The 17252-nt window shown below is 41.7% G+C and overlaps 1 protein-coding gene across 3 annotated transcripts in view; it reads right to left on the minus strand.

Moving 5' to 3' along the window:
* The window catches only part of LOC112072965 (natural killer cell receptor 2B4-like), a 75862-nt gene extending 65350 nt beyond the window's left edge, over window positions 1–10512 (minus strand). For 2 of the 3 annotated variants that reach the window (XM_070439991.1, XM_070439990.1), the window contains exon 1: window positions 10399–10505. In XM_070439991.1, the coding sequence (XP_070296092.1) occupies window positions 10399–10453 (55 nt within the window). In that variant the 5' untranslated portion in view covers window positions 10454–10505. Of the gene's footprint in view, window positions 1–10398 lie in introns of all 3 variants that reach the window. The other variant, XM_070439992.1, reaches the window with a different exon arrangement.
* Window positions 10513–17252: the final 6740 nt, after the last annotated feature.

A 17252-nucleotide genomic window follows, 5' to 3' on the forward strand; every position in this document is an offset into this window, starting at 1 on the left:
TAGCAGCAAATCAGTGTCATTGCTAGACCATCCGACTGTATTATATATCAGTAGGCAATCAGACCTTGTATAAGCACATCCAGGATGATTTTGACTGTTTTACATAGGCACATCAGACTTAGCACTCCAGACTGTTAGGGTTTCTAACTAGCACATCAGACCTGTAGTAGCTATTCATAGGCACGATCAGACACTAGCCACATTCAACGTAACAACATCAGAGACTAAGGCGATCAGACTGTGGTTGATATGCGCATCTTTCCAGAAACGCCTTGCTTGAAGTGAATTAGCGCATCCAGACTGTAGTTGGCTAGAGCGGAGTATAATGACCGCAATGCAGACGCTGTAGAATATGCGCGATCAACGATAACGCAATCATCAGAGAGCGTTTGTTAACGATCGCCATACAGGACCTGTTAATATAACGAATCCCGATGACGTTACGCATTCCAGGACCGTGATGTAAAGCCGCCGCAATCGTCAAGAACTTTTGAATTGATTAACGGCCAACGATCCCACACCGACATGTAACACCGGCATCATCCCACACAGCAGCAGACGATTGCCCCAAGTGATGTAACAGTAACGCATCGCAGACCTCACCGCAGAACTGTATTTGAACGGCATTCACTTGATAGAGTTAGGTGTGTATCTTGGTTATGTAGATAAGGGCGCATACACTATGACATGTTATATGTATTGTAGCACCGGGAGTGGCTGCAATCAGACTTGAGTTAGCCCAGCGCATCCCTCCCACCCAGATGTCGAGGAAACATCAGACTTTGTACGGAGCTTTAGTTAACAGCGCTATGCAGACTAGATTGGTTAGCGCCATCAGGCACATCTTCTGTAGTTAGCGCTCCCCAGACTTGTAAAGCTAGCGAGCGCATCAGACTGTGTTAGCGCATCCAGACTGTACTAGTAAGAGTTGTAGTTATAGTTAGCGCATCAAAACTGTTGTTCTAAAGTTCTTCGCCATTTCTCGACCTTTTTTTAATCTACGCATGATGATAGCGCAATCAGACTTTTAGCGCACAATCGACTTGTAGGATGTCTGTTATATAGTGTAAAGATCTTTTGTTTAAAAAAAAAAAAAAAAAAACAAGAAAAAAAAAAAAAAATAAAATAACAAAATTGTCTACTGTAGCGCATCAAAACCTTATAGAGTGATTAGAGCGCGATCAGACTGACTGGTTATTTTATTATGATTGTATTGTTCATTAGCAGCTAGTTAGCACATCGCAATGCCGGGCGTCTTCTTTCCGCGTTGAGGTCACATCTCAGGACCTGTTTGTTGATCGTAGCCTTGCAAATCGACTTGTAGTATCTAAGCTAGCCACATCATCAGACTGTGTTATATACGCACATCAACTGTAGGCACAATCAGACCTTGCAGCATCATCAGACCTGTTGAACACATCAGGGGATGTAGCACATTCAGACGTAGGGCAACTCAGACCTGTTAGCACATCAGACTGTAAGACAATCAGATTAGCACATTCAGACTTGTAACACATCGACTGTTAACACATCACACTGTGTAGACACTTCAGACGTACACATCAAACTTAACACATCAGTACTGTAGCAATAGACTTGTAGCGCCATCAGACGAGCACAAATTTCACTGCGTAACACCATCAACCTTGTACGCACATCAGACTGTAACAACATCGACTGTAGCACATCAGATGATAGCACACGCAGACTTGATAGACACTCAGACGTCAGCACATCAGACTCGTAGCACATTCAACTGAGCACCATCAGACTGTAGCATCATCATGACTGTTATACCACATCAGAACTGGGTAGCACATCATGTGCTGTAGCACATCAGACTGTTAACACATCAGACGTAGCCTATCAACTGTTAACACATCAGGTGTAGCACATCAGACTAAACGATCGACTGTAAGCGCATTCATACTGTACGCGCATCAGACTGTACGCGCATCAGGCTGTAGGCACATCAGACTGTAACACTCATGCTTGATACTAGCGCATTCAGGACTAACACACAGACTTACCACTTTTAGACTGTAACGCAATCAGACTGTATCGCATCAGACTGTAGGCGCATCAGCTGTAGCGCATCAGGCTGTAGCCGCATCAGATGTAGCGCATCAGACTGTAGCGCACTCAAGACTTGCTAGCCGCATCAGACTGTGAGCGCAATCAGAACTGTTAGCAGCATCAAGACTGGTAGCGCATCAGGCTGTAGCACTGGTGCGCGAAATTAGACTTAGCGAAAATCAGCACATGTACGCGAATCCCGACTGTAGCCACCATCAGCGTTAGCACATCAGACGTGTAACACAATCATGCTGCTAGCGCATCAGGCACTACCATCAGCACCTGCGTAGCGCATCAGACTAACACTTTAGACTGCTAATCGCATCAGACTGTAACGCATCAGACTGTAGCGCATCAGACTGTAGCGCATCAACGCAAGCGATCAGACTGTAGCGCATCAGGCCTGTACGAATCTATTACTGTAGCGCATCAGACTGTAGCGCATCAGGGACTGTGTTAGCCATCAGACGTGTATCGCATCAGGCTGTAGCGCATTCAGGCTGTAGCGATCAGGCATGTAGCGCACTCAGGCTGCTAGCGCATCAGCTGTAACGCATCATACTGTAGCGCATCAGACTGTTAAGCGCATCAGACTGTAGCGCATTGCAGACTTGCCAGATTGGCATATCTTTTACTGTGTTGTTAAAACCTGTTAGTGTGTAGAGGCCTACTTTTCACTTTGGGAATAATAATCGTGCCCACATTTAACGCCTCGCTACTCTATCTAGATCGTACAATATGCATATTATTATTTCTATGGATAGAAAACACTCTCATTTCTAAACTGTTTAGAATTATGATAATGTGTAGAGTAAAACAAAAACCATTTGACCCAAACTTCCAGACAGAATTGAAACAATCTGAAAATGATGCTCTGTTCAGGCACTGCCTACAATTGCCTAATTTATGGATTGCAATGCACGCATACGCGTCACTTGATCGTCAACAGGCAGTGGAAGTGCTAATGGGGTCTAGCTTGATTCTGAGGGTCGAACAAGAGCTCTCTGGGAAGACTGATCACAATTCCCTCTCTACCTACCGCAAGACATCCAGCAGGCTTCTGAAAACGCATCGTATAGACGCAATATCTCCGGCTTTTTTTTTATTTGATACATATTATAAAAACATCATAAAGTAGGTTTTCAACCTAGTTTCATCAGCTAAACTTTAATGGCTTTTGGGAGTTCTCCTTCTATGCCAAGAATGACATCTTCGCGGCCACTGATTGCTAGTATATTTGCTAATCGACATATAGAGAAGACATTCTAAACCAAACACGATTTATCTCGACCTGACTCCTTGTACAGATTCTGATGGAAGGCTTATCAAAATAAGAACAATAATGATGTTATTCGGATTATTCTGGTGGAAAAGTTTAGTTCCTATCTCTGCCACTTTGTTTCGGGCGCTGTCTCGCTATACGTAAAGCTGTTTTTACTGGTAAATAGTAATTTTAAAATTCTTAACACTTCGTTCAATTAAGAACTAGTGATATCTCATTTGCTGCTCCAACATGTATTTTTAGTAAAAGGTATGACTGAGTTATTGCAGATTAGTGAGTTCAGAGATAATATATGCAGTAACATTCTTGGGAAAGTTGCTTTCTTTTCACAAGTATAACCACTGTTTTCAGCTTCTTAAATATCACATTTTCGAACAAAACATATAATTTTGTTGTACATGATTTATAAGAACTTCATCTGATAAGTTGCGTCAAAGGTTATGATTTATTTTTAATTATTGTGTGTTTGCCGAATCTATCTGTGCGGTGAATAATGCGTTTGTGTGTTTGCTATTGTGGTAAGCTACTATATGCTTTATTCTGTCGCTTTAAAACATCTAAAAAATCGGAAATATTGGCCTGGCATTCACAGATGTTTATCCTTCATTTCTGTCTCACCATTGTATTTTTCATAAAATGATTTTTATGCATGAGTATTTAGTTATTTCCGTTGCCTCTCTGTAATTATATCTGGCTGCTTCGCGGCTATTTTGTGATTGTAGCTGCATGTAAAACTACTGATTTATACCGAAAATAATGATAATTTCAAGACAAACATAATTGTATTGTGTAAAACATCGTTATAAACTTCATCGGATGAAAGGATTTCTTGGGTTAATGACTAATTATATATATTTTTGCTCTTTTTTGAAGCTACCATCTGAAATAGTTGTGTTGTTTGCTATTGTGTGAGCTAAACATAAATTTAATTTGTGTTTTCGCTGTAAAACATTTTAAAAATCGACATGTGGCTATCACACGATGTTTATATTCTTTCATTTGCTGTATACTTGTTAATGGGTGAATTTAATATTTCTAAAAAATATTTTCTTGAAATTTTGTGCTCTGCGATCGGCACGGAATGTTGTGGTGTTCCGCTACGGACCCGGGGCGTAGAAGGTTAAAAAATGCCAAAACACCGTGATATTGAAATTGTCCAAAGTCGGTATGCTTTGTTTCTGATTGTGTTGTGCATTGCACAGACACCTGTTGTCAGATTAGTTTAACATCGCTCCACATCTTGGAAACAATGTTCAGCCTTTTTTTGTGCAAAAACTATCAGTCGCGCTCAATAGTCGGTGGAGACAGGAAGGACATCCTAACTTCAGCAATCAATAACTTCCATCCAGCCATAGACCATGATCTAAGTCGGGAAAGTCCACTTCAGATAGCCAAAGAAACATCACTTTCTCTGGAAAAGAATGTAATTTAACTTATTAACCTTAGATCTTTAGAAGTAACCATTCCACTGATGCTAACGAAACATCAGAACAACTCTTCAATATTGAGTTGGCAAATCTTCCGTCAAACAGCCTCAATTCGTGGCGAGCGTGACTCTCAAGATGTTGACACGTTCCACAGGGATTGCTGGCCCATGTTCACATCTAATGCTTCCACACAGTTGGGTAAGTTACTGGATGTTCCTTTGGTGGTCGACATTCTTGAGACACACAGGCACTAGTGTGGACGCTGAAAAAAACCAAAGTTTTGCCATCTTGACAACAAGCTGGTGCGCCTGGCACCTACACTAACCCCTTCCAAAGGCACTTAGAAAAAACTATTTGCCCATCACCCTCTTGAAGGCACCACACCACAATCATGTCTCAATTACTCAAGCTCTAAAAATCCATCTTATCTTTATCCTCCCCTTCATCTAACACTAGATTGAAGTTGGATTTAACAAGTAGACATCATAAGGAGATATAATTTCACCTGCGATTCAAACCTGTCAGTCCTGTCATAGAAAAGAGCAGGGTGTATCTTACTGGTGTTGCCAAATGACAATTTATATGTAAAATATTCTATATTTTTCTAATAACTACACATAAAAAAGATGATTAAATTTTATTTTAATTTCACTTAAATCATTCTATTTCCTTTCAGTCAGAATGCAATATGCTATTCTGTATCCTGTTACTACTTTCAAGATTCAGGGAAATGTATTGGAATTTATGAAGAAAATTTCTATTCATTTCTTAATCGAGCCCATCCCTGACGGAGACAAAATATGTGACCGACCGACTCGTATTCTGGGTATTAATTGTAACAATACTTATCCATGTGTCTTTTTTTCCACATTGGAGTAATAAGTAAGACCTCAGAACTATGAAAATGTGTTACACGTGATTCGAACCCCCGCCCTATTGAGGACCAGTAATAACCTGACTTATTCTAAAATTGCATTAAATATTATTTTCCCCTCTTCAATCTGACAAACAAACCCCATAATGAACAAAGCAAAAACGGTTTTAGAAAAATGTTGCAAACTGTATTAAAACAAAAAAGCCGGAAACATCCTATTCTATAGAAGTATTCAGACCCTTTACTCAAGTACTTTGTTGAAGCACCTTTGGCAGCGATTACAGCCTTGAGTCATCTTGGGTATGACACTACAAGCTTGGCACACCTGTATTTGGAGAATTTCTCCATTCTTCTCTCAGATCCTCCCAAACTCTGTCAGGTTGGATGGGAGCATCGCTGCACAGCTATTTTCAGTCTCTCTCCAGAGATGTTCGATTAGTTCAAGGTCCGGGCTCTGGTTGGGCAACTCAAGGACATTCAGAGACGTTATTTACCGGGCAGATGGCAGACAGCGTGTATTGCGTTGTGTGGGCGAGCGGTTTGCTGAAGCCAACGTTGTGAACAAAGTGCCCCATGGTGGCGGTGGTATGGGCAGGCATAAGCTATGGACAACAAACACAATTGCATTTTATAGATGGCAATTTGAATGCACAGAGATACTGATGAGATCCTGAGGCCCATTGTCGTGCTATTCTTCTGCTGCCATCACCTCATGTTTTAGCATGATAATGCATGGCCCCAGTGCACGGCCCCATCTGTACATAATTCCTGGAAGCTGAAAACTTCCATGGCCTTAATATTCACCAGACATTGAGCATGTTTGGGATGCTCTGGATTACCATGTATGACAGCGTGTTCCAGTTCACAACAATATCCAGCAACTTTGCACAGCCATTGTAGAGGAGTGGGACAATTTTCCACAGGCCACAATCAACAGCCTGATCAACTCTGTGCGACAGAGATGTGTCATGCTGCATGAGGCAAATGGTGGTCACACCAGATACTGACTGGTTTTCTGATCCACGCTCCTACCTGTTTTTGTAAGGTGTCTGTGACCAACAGATGCATATCTGTATTCCCAGTCATGTGAAATCCATAGATCAGGGCCTAATGAATTTTTTTCAATTGGCTGATTTCCTTTTATGAACTGTAGCTCAATGAAACATTTAAAATTGATGCATATTGCAATTATATTTTTGTTCAGTGTACTTGTCCTCTTTTGAACTTAAAGTGCTGTTATTCTATAGTCACAATATTTAATATGTCCTCTTATGAACTTTAACATACTGTTATTCTATAGTCATTATATTTAATATGTCCTCTTATGAAATGTAATAACATACTGTTATTCTAGTCACTATATGTAATATGTCCTCTTATGAACTTTAACATACTGTTATTCTATAGTCACTATATTGTTCAGTAAAAATGTGATGAACAATCATCTATCCTCATAATTTGGTTTTCGTACAGATGTTCAGTCAGACTGTTGAAATAGATCAGACATTTCAGTTGCCCAGGCTATGGATAGATCCCATTGAAAAACTTTACTATCTATTCTGGCAGTTGGCATATCCAACACTCTATTCCAAAGTCTCACCAGACACACCTTCCATCTCACCTCACAGGGTTCCCAGCCCATGTCCCCAGTTATTGCAAGTATAGGTGCAAATCGGTGGACACCTATAAAGTAACGTAGTTCTCTGTTATGAACATGTTCGTTTTTAAAATACCTCTTAGTATAAGGGCACAGGGCGAGACCCAGATGCAGACACAGGAGGCCGATGGTTAGAGTCTTTGATATTTATTATAATCCAAGGGGCAGGCAAGAGAATGGTCGTGGACAGGCAAAAAATCATAAACAAAGTCAGAGTCCAGGAGGTACAGAGTGGCAGGCAGGCTCGAGGGTCAGGGCAGGCAGGTTCAGAGTCAAGGCAGGCAAGGGTCAAAACCAGGAGGACAGCAAAAGAGTGATAAGAAAAAGCAGGAGAACTGAAAAACACACTGGTTAACTTGACAAGACAAACAGGCAAGAGACCAACAGGGAACACCGGAATAAATACCCAGGGACTAATCGGGAAAACGGGTGACACCTGGAGGTGGGTGGAGACAAGCCCCAAGACAGGTGAAACAGATCAGGGCATGACATGCTGAATAGTCCTAGAACAGGACACGCATGTCTGATACAGTTTGGAATACATAGCGTAACCAATATCTTTGAGTGTTTTGGTTTCTCCTATAACTCCCCAAAGAGCTCTACTTCCTGAGTCGGCCAGGGCAGATGTTCCATATAGAAAGGTAATATGTTCATCAATAAAAATACACAAATATTTATAATTGTTAGTAAACTCAAGAATGTTTTCACCAAAACAAAACTGAAAAACACTTCTGTTAGTACCTGGTTTTCTAAAATGCATGATCTGTGTTTTTGTCTGGTTGATCATGAGTCTCAATCTTTTACACTAATTGACTGCACATAATAACACGTTCTGCAGGTCTTGATCAGTTTCTGCCATCAAAATGATGTCATCATAAAAGGATACTTAGCATTTCATCATTATATCTTACTCCAATATTTAACTGTTAAATGTATTTTGCCAAATCATTTATAAACAAAGCAAACAAAGTCGGTGATAAGGCGTCTCCTTGTTTTACGCCCAAGAGTGTGGGAAACCAATCTGTACCATATTCATTAACACGCACACAAGCAATTGGTACTTTGTAAAAAGACTGGATTGCTTGATAAAATGTCCAATCAACCCGTCTTTAACAAACTATAGCCTAAAATATCCTTATTTATCAGTTGTGTTGTGACAAGGTAGGGCTGGTATACAGAAGATAGCCCTATTTGGTAAAAGACCAAATCCATATTATTGCAAAAACAGCTCAAATAAGCAAAGAGAAATGGCAGTCCATCATTACTTTTTTAAGACAAGAACTTTGAAAGTTTCTTCAAGTGCAGTCACAAAAGCCATCAAGCGCTATGATGAAACTGGCTCTCATGAGGACCGCCACAGGAGAGGAAGATCCAGAGTTACCTCTGCTCTAGACAATAAGTTTGTCAGAGTTACCAGCCTCAGAAATTGCAGCCCAAATAAATGCTTCACAGAGTTCAAGTAACAGACACATCTCAACATCAACTGTTCAGAGGAGACTGTGTGAATCAGGCCTTCATGGTCGAATTGCTGCAAAGAAGCCACTACTAAAGGACACCAATAACAAGAAGAGACAAACTTGGACCAAGAAACACAAACAATGGACTGGTAGAAATTGGTCCAAATTGGAGATTTTTGGTTCTGACCACCTTGTCTCCGTGAGACGCGGTGTGGGTGAACAGATGATCTCCACATGTGTATCACCCACCGTAAAGCACAGAGAAGGAGGTGTTATGGTGTGGGGGTGCTTTGCTGGTGACACTATCTGTGATTTATTTAGAATTCAAGGCACACTTATAAGGCATGGATACCACAGCATTCTGCAGCAATACACCATCCTATCTGGTTTGTGCTTTTTATTTGACTTTTATTTAACTAGGAAAGTCAGTTAAGAACAAATTATTGGTTTCAATGACAGCCTAGGAACAGTGGGTTAACTGCCTTGTTCAGTGGCAGAACGACAGATTTTTCCCTTGTCAGCTCGGGGACTTGATCTTGCAACCTTTCAGTTACTAGTCCAACGCTCTAACCACTAGGCTACCTGCCGCCCCAAGGGGACTATCATTTGTTTTTCAACAGGACAATGACCAAACACACCTCCAGGCTGTGTAAGGACTATTTGACCAAGAAGGAGAGTGATGGAGTGCTGCATCAGATGACCTGGTCTCCAGTATCACCCAACCTCAACCAAATTGAGATGGTTTGGGATGACTCGGACCACAGAGTGAAGTAAAAGCAGCCAACAAGTGCTCAGTATATGTGGGAACTCCTTCAAGACTGTTGGAAAAGCATTCCAGGTGAAGCTGGTTGAGAGAATGCCAAGAGTGTGCATAGCTGTCAAGGCAAAGGGTGGCTATTTGAAGAATCTCAAATATAAAATATATTTTGTTTCACACTTTTTTGGTTACTACATGATTCCATATGTGTTATTTCATCGTTTTGATGTCTTCACTATTATTCTACAATGTAGACAATAGTAAAAATATAGAAAAACCCTTGAATGAGTAGGTGTTCTAAAACTTTGACCGGTAGTGTATATTTAAAATATCAGAATAATTTTGCATCAAATATCAGAATTCTACTCCAAAAGTAAAATGACCAGTGTAATAGACAATAACAGAGAGATATCATACATTTTAGTTATCCATGTTGTCTACCCTATTGTTCTTTGTTTTTGTTGGTTTTACAGGATAGTGACAATTATCTGAAGAACAGTGAAGGGATTGACAAGCCTTAGGGGGGCTAAGGCTTGTCAATCCCTTCACAGACACCTGACAGGGCTAGCTGGGTATCTTGTGTGTCCTGGTAAGACCCAGGCTACTCTTCCTTGCCCATCCCCTTGTTTGTTTATCATGTTTTAATGTTTGTTGTCACTGTGCTGTTGTCTTTGTAAATCAAAAATAACATTATAAATAGCAAAACCTTTCTCATGGCCATGTGCGTAGCCCATCCCTAACATCAAGTGAAACTATCAGCACTAACCTATTGCCTGTCACTTGCCTGCCTTTCTGATCAGATTATTGGTAAACATATCTAATCAATACAGTCAATACTAGAGCAAAGATAGAATGGTTGAATATTTACCTGATCCTTGGACAAGAGCTGATAGAAAAACGATGTAATGTAAGAGGGCTGCCATACTTTTTGTTGAACATACCGAGTWAAACAGGAAGTTAAAGTAAGTTCCTCAACTACGCACCCCTCAATTTATGTAGCACATTATACGTCACGGTTACATATTTTTCAGTCTATAAAGGCATGGCTTGGGTAAATTCGAATAAGGCAGTCAATTCAGGAAGTAAACAGATTCCAATTCAATCATTTAAAAAAAGGGCTTCTATTTACAAACACTTCTCTGAAAATGAGAAACTATTTGTGATAAGTTTCCATTTTATGATTGTAGATTAAAATCACTTCCTGTATTGACAGGTTTATAAATTAAAATATACCCCAACCCTGCTATAAGGAGTCAACATCATAATGCATTTAAATCAGTATGATTGTTGCAAAAGACGTCCTGAAAGTCTGAAACCCTACTGTACCTGTTCAAATAAAATCTTAAATAACACAGTCAGTCTTACCCCCCCTTCCAAAAAAAGTGCACTTGTCTTTTACTAATACCACTGATTTTGCTGATAACTTAATTGTTGAGAAAAAAATGCTTGCTATAACTGTGATATGTGGTTGTCTCACCTAAGTATCTTAAAATGAATGCACTAACTGTAAGTGTAACGTAGATGCTGGGATTCGAYGAGCAGGTGCAGGTGGTAAGTTTAATATAACAAGGAACATGGAAAGATACAACATAGGAGCAGCGTCTAGACAACAATACTGCCTGGGGAAAGAACCTAAGGGAGTGATAGATAAATGGGAGGTAATGGAGTCCAGGTGTGCCTAATGATGAAGCGCYSGTGCGCGAAATGATGAGTGCCAGGTGAGCGTGATGARGGTTCCCGGACCGGTGGTTAGTAAACCTGCGACAATGTCGACAGTCGGYGGGGAGGAGCGGGAGTAGATGTGACAGCCCCCKCCCTACCAGTAGRTACAGCCACAGGACAACACCGGCCAGAGGGAGGGTCCCGAGGACGAGGAGCGGGCAGGTCCGGGCGGTGAAGATGGAAATCACAGATGATGTTGGGATCCAGAATGTCCTTGGGACCCAACACCGCTCCTCTGGGCTGTACCCTCCCAGTCCCCCAGGTACTGGTACCGACCCCCACGAGTCAAGTAGGGATCTGACGGCATAGGCGGGAGCTCCCTCGACATCCAGGGGGGGRGGAGGGATGTCGTCGGGGACAGCATCAGCCAGGGGACCAGGAACCACCGGCCTGAGAAGGGAGATATGAAAAGGTGAGATGTGGAAGTCACTGTGAAGCTGTAATCTATACATCACCTCGTTGACCCTCCAGAGAACCTTGAACYGCCCCACAAACCGACCGGGGGCTCAGCTTCTTGCAGGCGGAGGGGGAGGTTCRTGGTAGAGAGCCAGACACAATCCCCTTGATGGAACACYGGGGTCTCACTGCAGTGGRGGTCTGCCTGCTCCTGATGGTGAACGGCGCGTTGGAGTCTCACCCGAGCCTCGCTCCACACCTCTTCTGCGCACCTGAACCAACGGTACTTGGTGGGGATTTCAATGAGTCCTCTGRAATCAATACATGGATGTAAACCTCCATAATTTTTGGTCACGAAGAAGAAACTAGCTGARGCAGGAGAAGTGGACGTGCAGATGAAACCTTGTGGGAGCGCCTCCTGGATGTACTCCATGACCTGTGTTTCAGTCACCGACAGAGGGTAGATGCATCTGCGCTGGGGCTCAGAGCCTGCAAGCAGGTCGTTGGCACAGTCCCAGGGGCGATGAGGAGGGAGACAGGTGCCACGGGTTTTGGAAAATACCTCCCGTAGGTCCTGGTATACCAACTGAAGGCTGAAGGGCTGAAGGCTGAAGGGCAACCATAGGACTCTCAAATGATGTGGAACCACAGGGGACATGGAAGCAGGTACTCTGGCATTCGGGTGACCAGTCTAATTCTCATTCTCTACCATGAGATGGTAGGGTTGTGGCGTTGAAGCCGAGGGAGGCCGAGGATGATCTTGTGGACTGATGCACTGGTAATGAAGAAGGYGATGTTCTKCTGWTGACTGGACTCCATGGTGAGTATGAGTGGTTGAGTCATGTGGGTGATGGTTCCGAATCCTAAAGGCTGACTATCAAGGGCTTGAACCGGAAAAGGAGAGGAGAGCGGGTATGAGATGATGTTAAGGGAGGAGGCAAGGGTCTGGTCAATAAAATTCCCTGAGGCACTGGAATCCACTAAAGCTGTAAACAGTACATGAGGGACAGTCAGCTAGCGTGACGGACACCAAAAAGAGCCTAGCAGACAGATAAGAAGATGSCATACTCACTCCTGCCCCAGGGGGTGGAAGATCACGTGACCGTCCRMCTGCTCTTGTGGATCCTGAGTTCGGACATGCCGGACACCTCTGGAGCTTGTGACCTCCTTGTCCACAGTACAAACAAAGCCCCAGTTGTATCCGTCTGCGGCACTCTGCCGTGGGGAGGTGTGTGACCRCTACCTCCATGGGTTCAGGCTCTGATCCCGAGTGTTCACTGAGGGAGGGAGAGAAGCGATGAGAGTACCATCGCTTCCGAAGTAGGTTATACAGACAGATGGCCATCGCAATGAGTGCGTCCAAAGTGAGGTTGTCGTCTCGACAAGGTGAGCGCGTACTCAGCAGCCGTCTGGTTCCCTTGCCGTAATTGCAGTAGCCGCTCACCCCCCCGCTCTGCCCTCCGGGGGATGGTCAAAAATACATTTAAATAGAGCCATGAACCCCTCATAGGAATCTAGCTCCTCTCTCCCAGACTGCCGTAGCCCATTCCAACACCCGCCCAGTCAGCAGAGAAATAACCGTGGCTACCTTGSATCTCTCGGCGGTGGGAGCMCCCAACTGATGCGTAAAATAGAGGGAAGACTGAAGTAGGAAGCCACTGCATTTGGATGGTGTACCGTCATATTTATCCYGGAGGGATAATCGGGCATCGCTGACCTGAGCGGGTTGCTGAATGMGCTGATGTGCTGGCACCGCTGGGTCGACTGGTTGTAGAGTATCCTCCACTGGATGAAGGCAACGCCTCTCGTGTGTGTTCGAGCCGTTGCACACTGCGAAGAACCTCCTCCATAGCCTATCCTTGATGTGCCAGCTGTTCATGGTGTTGAGGTAGAAGAAAACCCTGTTCATCGACCATCAGAGATATTCCAATTTCCTGCTGCTTCCATAGTTGGAGTCGGTATTCTGTAACAATGACGATGTGAMTCGAGAAGCAGGTACTAAACTTTTGTTTACTTTAATACACTGTCGTGTCTTTGCTATCATTAAATTGAAGACTTATAGTTTAAATCAAAGATTCCTGTAATTAGGGATTACGCGATCAACTAAATAATAACGTAACRAATTAACTATGAATTTGGGAYCACCAGGGAAAGTAGTCAGATTACAAAGTTATAATTTCCCAATATAACCTTTCAGATATTTTCATATCTGATCAATAGTCTTCTGATTAATGATTTATTTATTTTACCTCACGTTAGTCTCATTCCAAACGTCGTAAATTGTTGGTTATCTGCACGAACCCAGTCTTCACTATGAGTCATCCATACATCAATTGTCTTAAATCATTTATTTATTACTAACTAAGTAATTCACAGAAATGCACAAACAAACAAACAATACTTAAAATGGTTACATGAAATGGGAGAAATATGCCCTAGTGGGCTGAACCGGCATGGCGGCTTGTTAGACAAAGGGAAAATTGCGTTAGACTAAGAAGTCACTACAGAGTCCATAATTATACAACATTGACATGCTAATCCTTACACATGAACGCTCACTCATTCGGAACAATTGCAATCAAATATATATATATATTTACGCTCGGTGTGTCGTCTTCACCGCTGAGAAAAGTTAGTTTCTGTTGGAGTTCCTTCTGTCTCTGTCCTGGTTATTGTGGATAGTTCAGAGTGACATTGTTTAAGAAGGATGTTTCGGGGTTGTCTTTCTTCGCTTTCCGTTCAATGATACAGAATTCCTAGCTGCAGACTAGTAGTCAATATCAAAGACTTGTTCTATTCGTCTAAGAGTTTAACCACGTGGTATGGTTAAAGATTCAGCAATGGTACTTAACCTTCGTTCTCCTCCTATGGAAAAACATGGTCTGTTGATATTTCTCAAGTTGGCTTTTATTCGGATGCAGAAAGGGCTGTCCCAGGATGTCTGCCCTAACTGGGCCTCAGGGGCGGTCCTTGGATTTAGTTCAAATCAAAAGGATTTGTATTTTTCTTCATTAACAGTCCAAAATCATATTACACAATTATACAAACAGTATCATACTCACTCATTCATTTTGTACAACAAACAGATGTAAACCTCATATCTGAGGTTATTATACAACAGCGGTATGGTAATGTAGCCACCCAGTCTCCATGAGTTTCCCACATGGACAAACGGACATGTTAAGCTGGACTCTTCACCGATCTTTATACTTTTTCCGGAACATGAAATCTGTTCGTACCTCAAGTTCTGTGAGGTGGAAGAAACCTCCTTTGTCCTGAAAGTTTACCCCTCTCCTAATGTTTGGCCATGAGGAGATTCTCAGGAATTTACGACTCTCTCTGTGACCACAGCATGGGTTGAAGGAGGAAAGGGGATGCAGGGAGGAGAGGGGATGGGCTTTATGTGACTGAACAGGCAACGTCATGACAACACCTAAGTGAATTTTCCCAATACTTTTGGTACCCTAAAACGTCAAAAAGTACAAGTGCTATAATTTCTAACGGTTCAGGCGATATGGTGAAAATATCTCAAATTAAAGCTGACAGTCTGCACTTTAACCTCAGTTCAAATCCAAATTGCTGGAGTACAGAGCCAAACATTTGTCAATTTCCCAACACTTTGGAGCTCACTGTAAATGTACAGTGCATTGGGAAAGTATTTAGACCCTTCACTTTTCCCCTTTGTTACGTTGCAGCCTTATTCTAAAATGTATTAAATTAACCTTTACAGCCCCAGCGTTCCGCTAGCGGAACTCCTCCCACATTCCACTGAAAAGCAGAGCGCGAAATCAAACTTTCACCATTAACAAGTCCAATACGCTAATGAAAGTACACACTTGTGAATCCAGCCAACATGTCCGATTTTTTAAATGTTTTACAGGGAAAACACAAATAATTTATGTTAGCTCACCAACAAATAGAAAAAAGCACAGACTTTTTCACAGCAAAAGGTAGCATGCACAAAAACAACCAAACAAACCTAGAACAAACCAAGAAACCAGAAACAACTTAATCAAGATAAGTCTTATAACAGGTTATACAATAAATCTATGTTTTGTTCGAAAAATGTGCATATTCAGGTATAAAATCATAGTTTACATTGCGGTCACAATCAGAAATTGCACCGAAAGCAGCCAGAATAATACAGACACCAACGTGACATCCGAAATACTCATCATAAAACATTTCTGAAAAATACATGGTGTATAGCAAATGAAAGACAAGATCTTGTGATACAGCCAATATTTCCGATTTTTTAAAGTTTTACAAGCGAAAACACAATATAGCATATTAGCTTACTACAATAGCCTACCAACACTACCGCATTCATTCATCAAGCAACTAGCGATAGCCAAATAGGCACGTTAGCGTTAGCGAATAAACCAGCAAAAGATATTAAATTTCACTAACCTTCATAAAACCCTCAGATGCAGTCCTATAACATCAGTTATACATACACTTATGTTTTGTTCGAAAATGTGCATATTAGAGCTGAAATCCGTGGTTATACAACGTAGCATAACGTAGCATAACGTGCTAACGTAGCATCTTTTTCCGCCAAAGTGCGGATATTCTATAGACTCTCACTATTCTGACCAAATAGCTATCATAAACATTACAAAAAAACACATGTTGTATAGGAAACGATAGATCCATTAGTTCTTAAGGCAATCGCAGTTTAGAATTCTAAAAATATCTTCATATTACATAAGACTTAGTTATGGTAAGGGAATAACCAAAACTGAGCGAAAGCTACTAGTACACAGTTCAACAGATATATATGAAATAGCACACAAAATGGTTCCTACTTTTGCTGATCTTCTATCAAGAATTGTTGTACCTTTGGTCCTTTGTCCAGAACCGTCTTTGTTTGGATTCAGAACGTCTTTTTTCCCTCTTGAATTAGCAAGCACACTGGCCATGCGCGCTAGCTCTCCACGCTCCAACAAAGTCAACAAACGCAAACAACTAACGTCCTGAATAAAAATTTCAAAAATCAAATGAAACTATATTGAAAAAACATACTTTAGGATGAATATGTGAACATGTACAAATAAAATCAAAGCCGGAGCATCATTCGCCCTAACGACGGGTTTCAGTAGGCCAATAACAGGTCCTCTCACGCGCCTTGCAGAAACAGAAAATGGGGGACACGTTGTTCCAAGAGAGCTCATTCAACGTCAGACAGAGATAATCAAACTCATTTTTCCTCTCACTTCCTCTTGACATCCGGTGAAGGTGTATGACGTGCACGTATAGTCATACGTAATATGCCCATTTATATGGCAGTCATATTGAACGAACATAGATTTCAGATTTCCACTCCCGTCACAAAGTGTGCTGCCAAATGAGTTGTGTTTACCCAAGACAAAAATTCAAAACGGTTTTAGAAACTAGGATTGTTTTCTATCAATGTAATATATAATATGCATATTGTACGAGCAGAATGAGTACGAGGCCGTTTAAATTGGGTAGATTTTCCCCCAAAGTGAAACAGCCGCCCTCTGGTCCTCATCAGGTTAAATATTTCCTTAATCTACACACATATGACAAAGCAAAAACAGGTTTTAAACATTCTTGCAAATGTATTACAAATAAAAAACA

The sequence above is a fragment of the Salvelinus sp. IW2-2015 genome, unplaced genomic scaffold (genome assembly GCF_002910315.2).
Source record: "Salvelinus sp. IW2-2015 unplaced genomic scaffold, ASM291031v2 Un_scaffold2107, whole genome shotgun sequence".
Classification (NCBI taxonomy): domain Eukaryota; kingdom Metazoa; phylum Chordata; class Actinopteri; order Salmoniformes; family Salmonidae; genus Salvelinus; species Salvelinus sp. IW2-2015.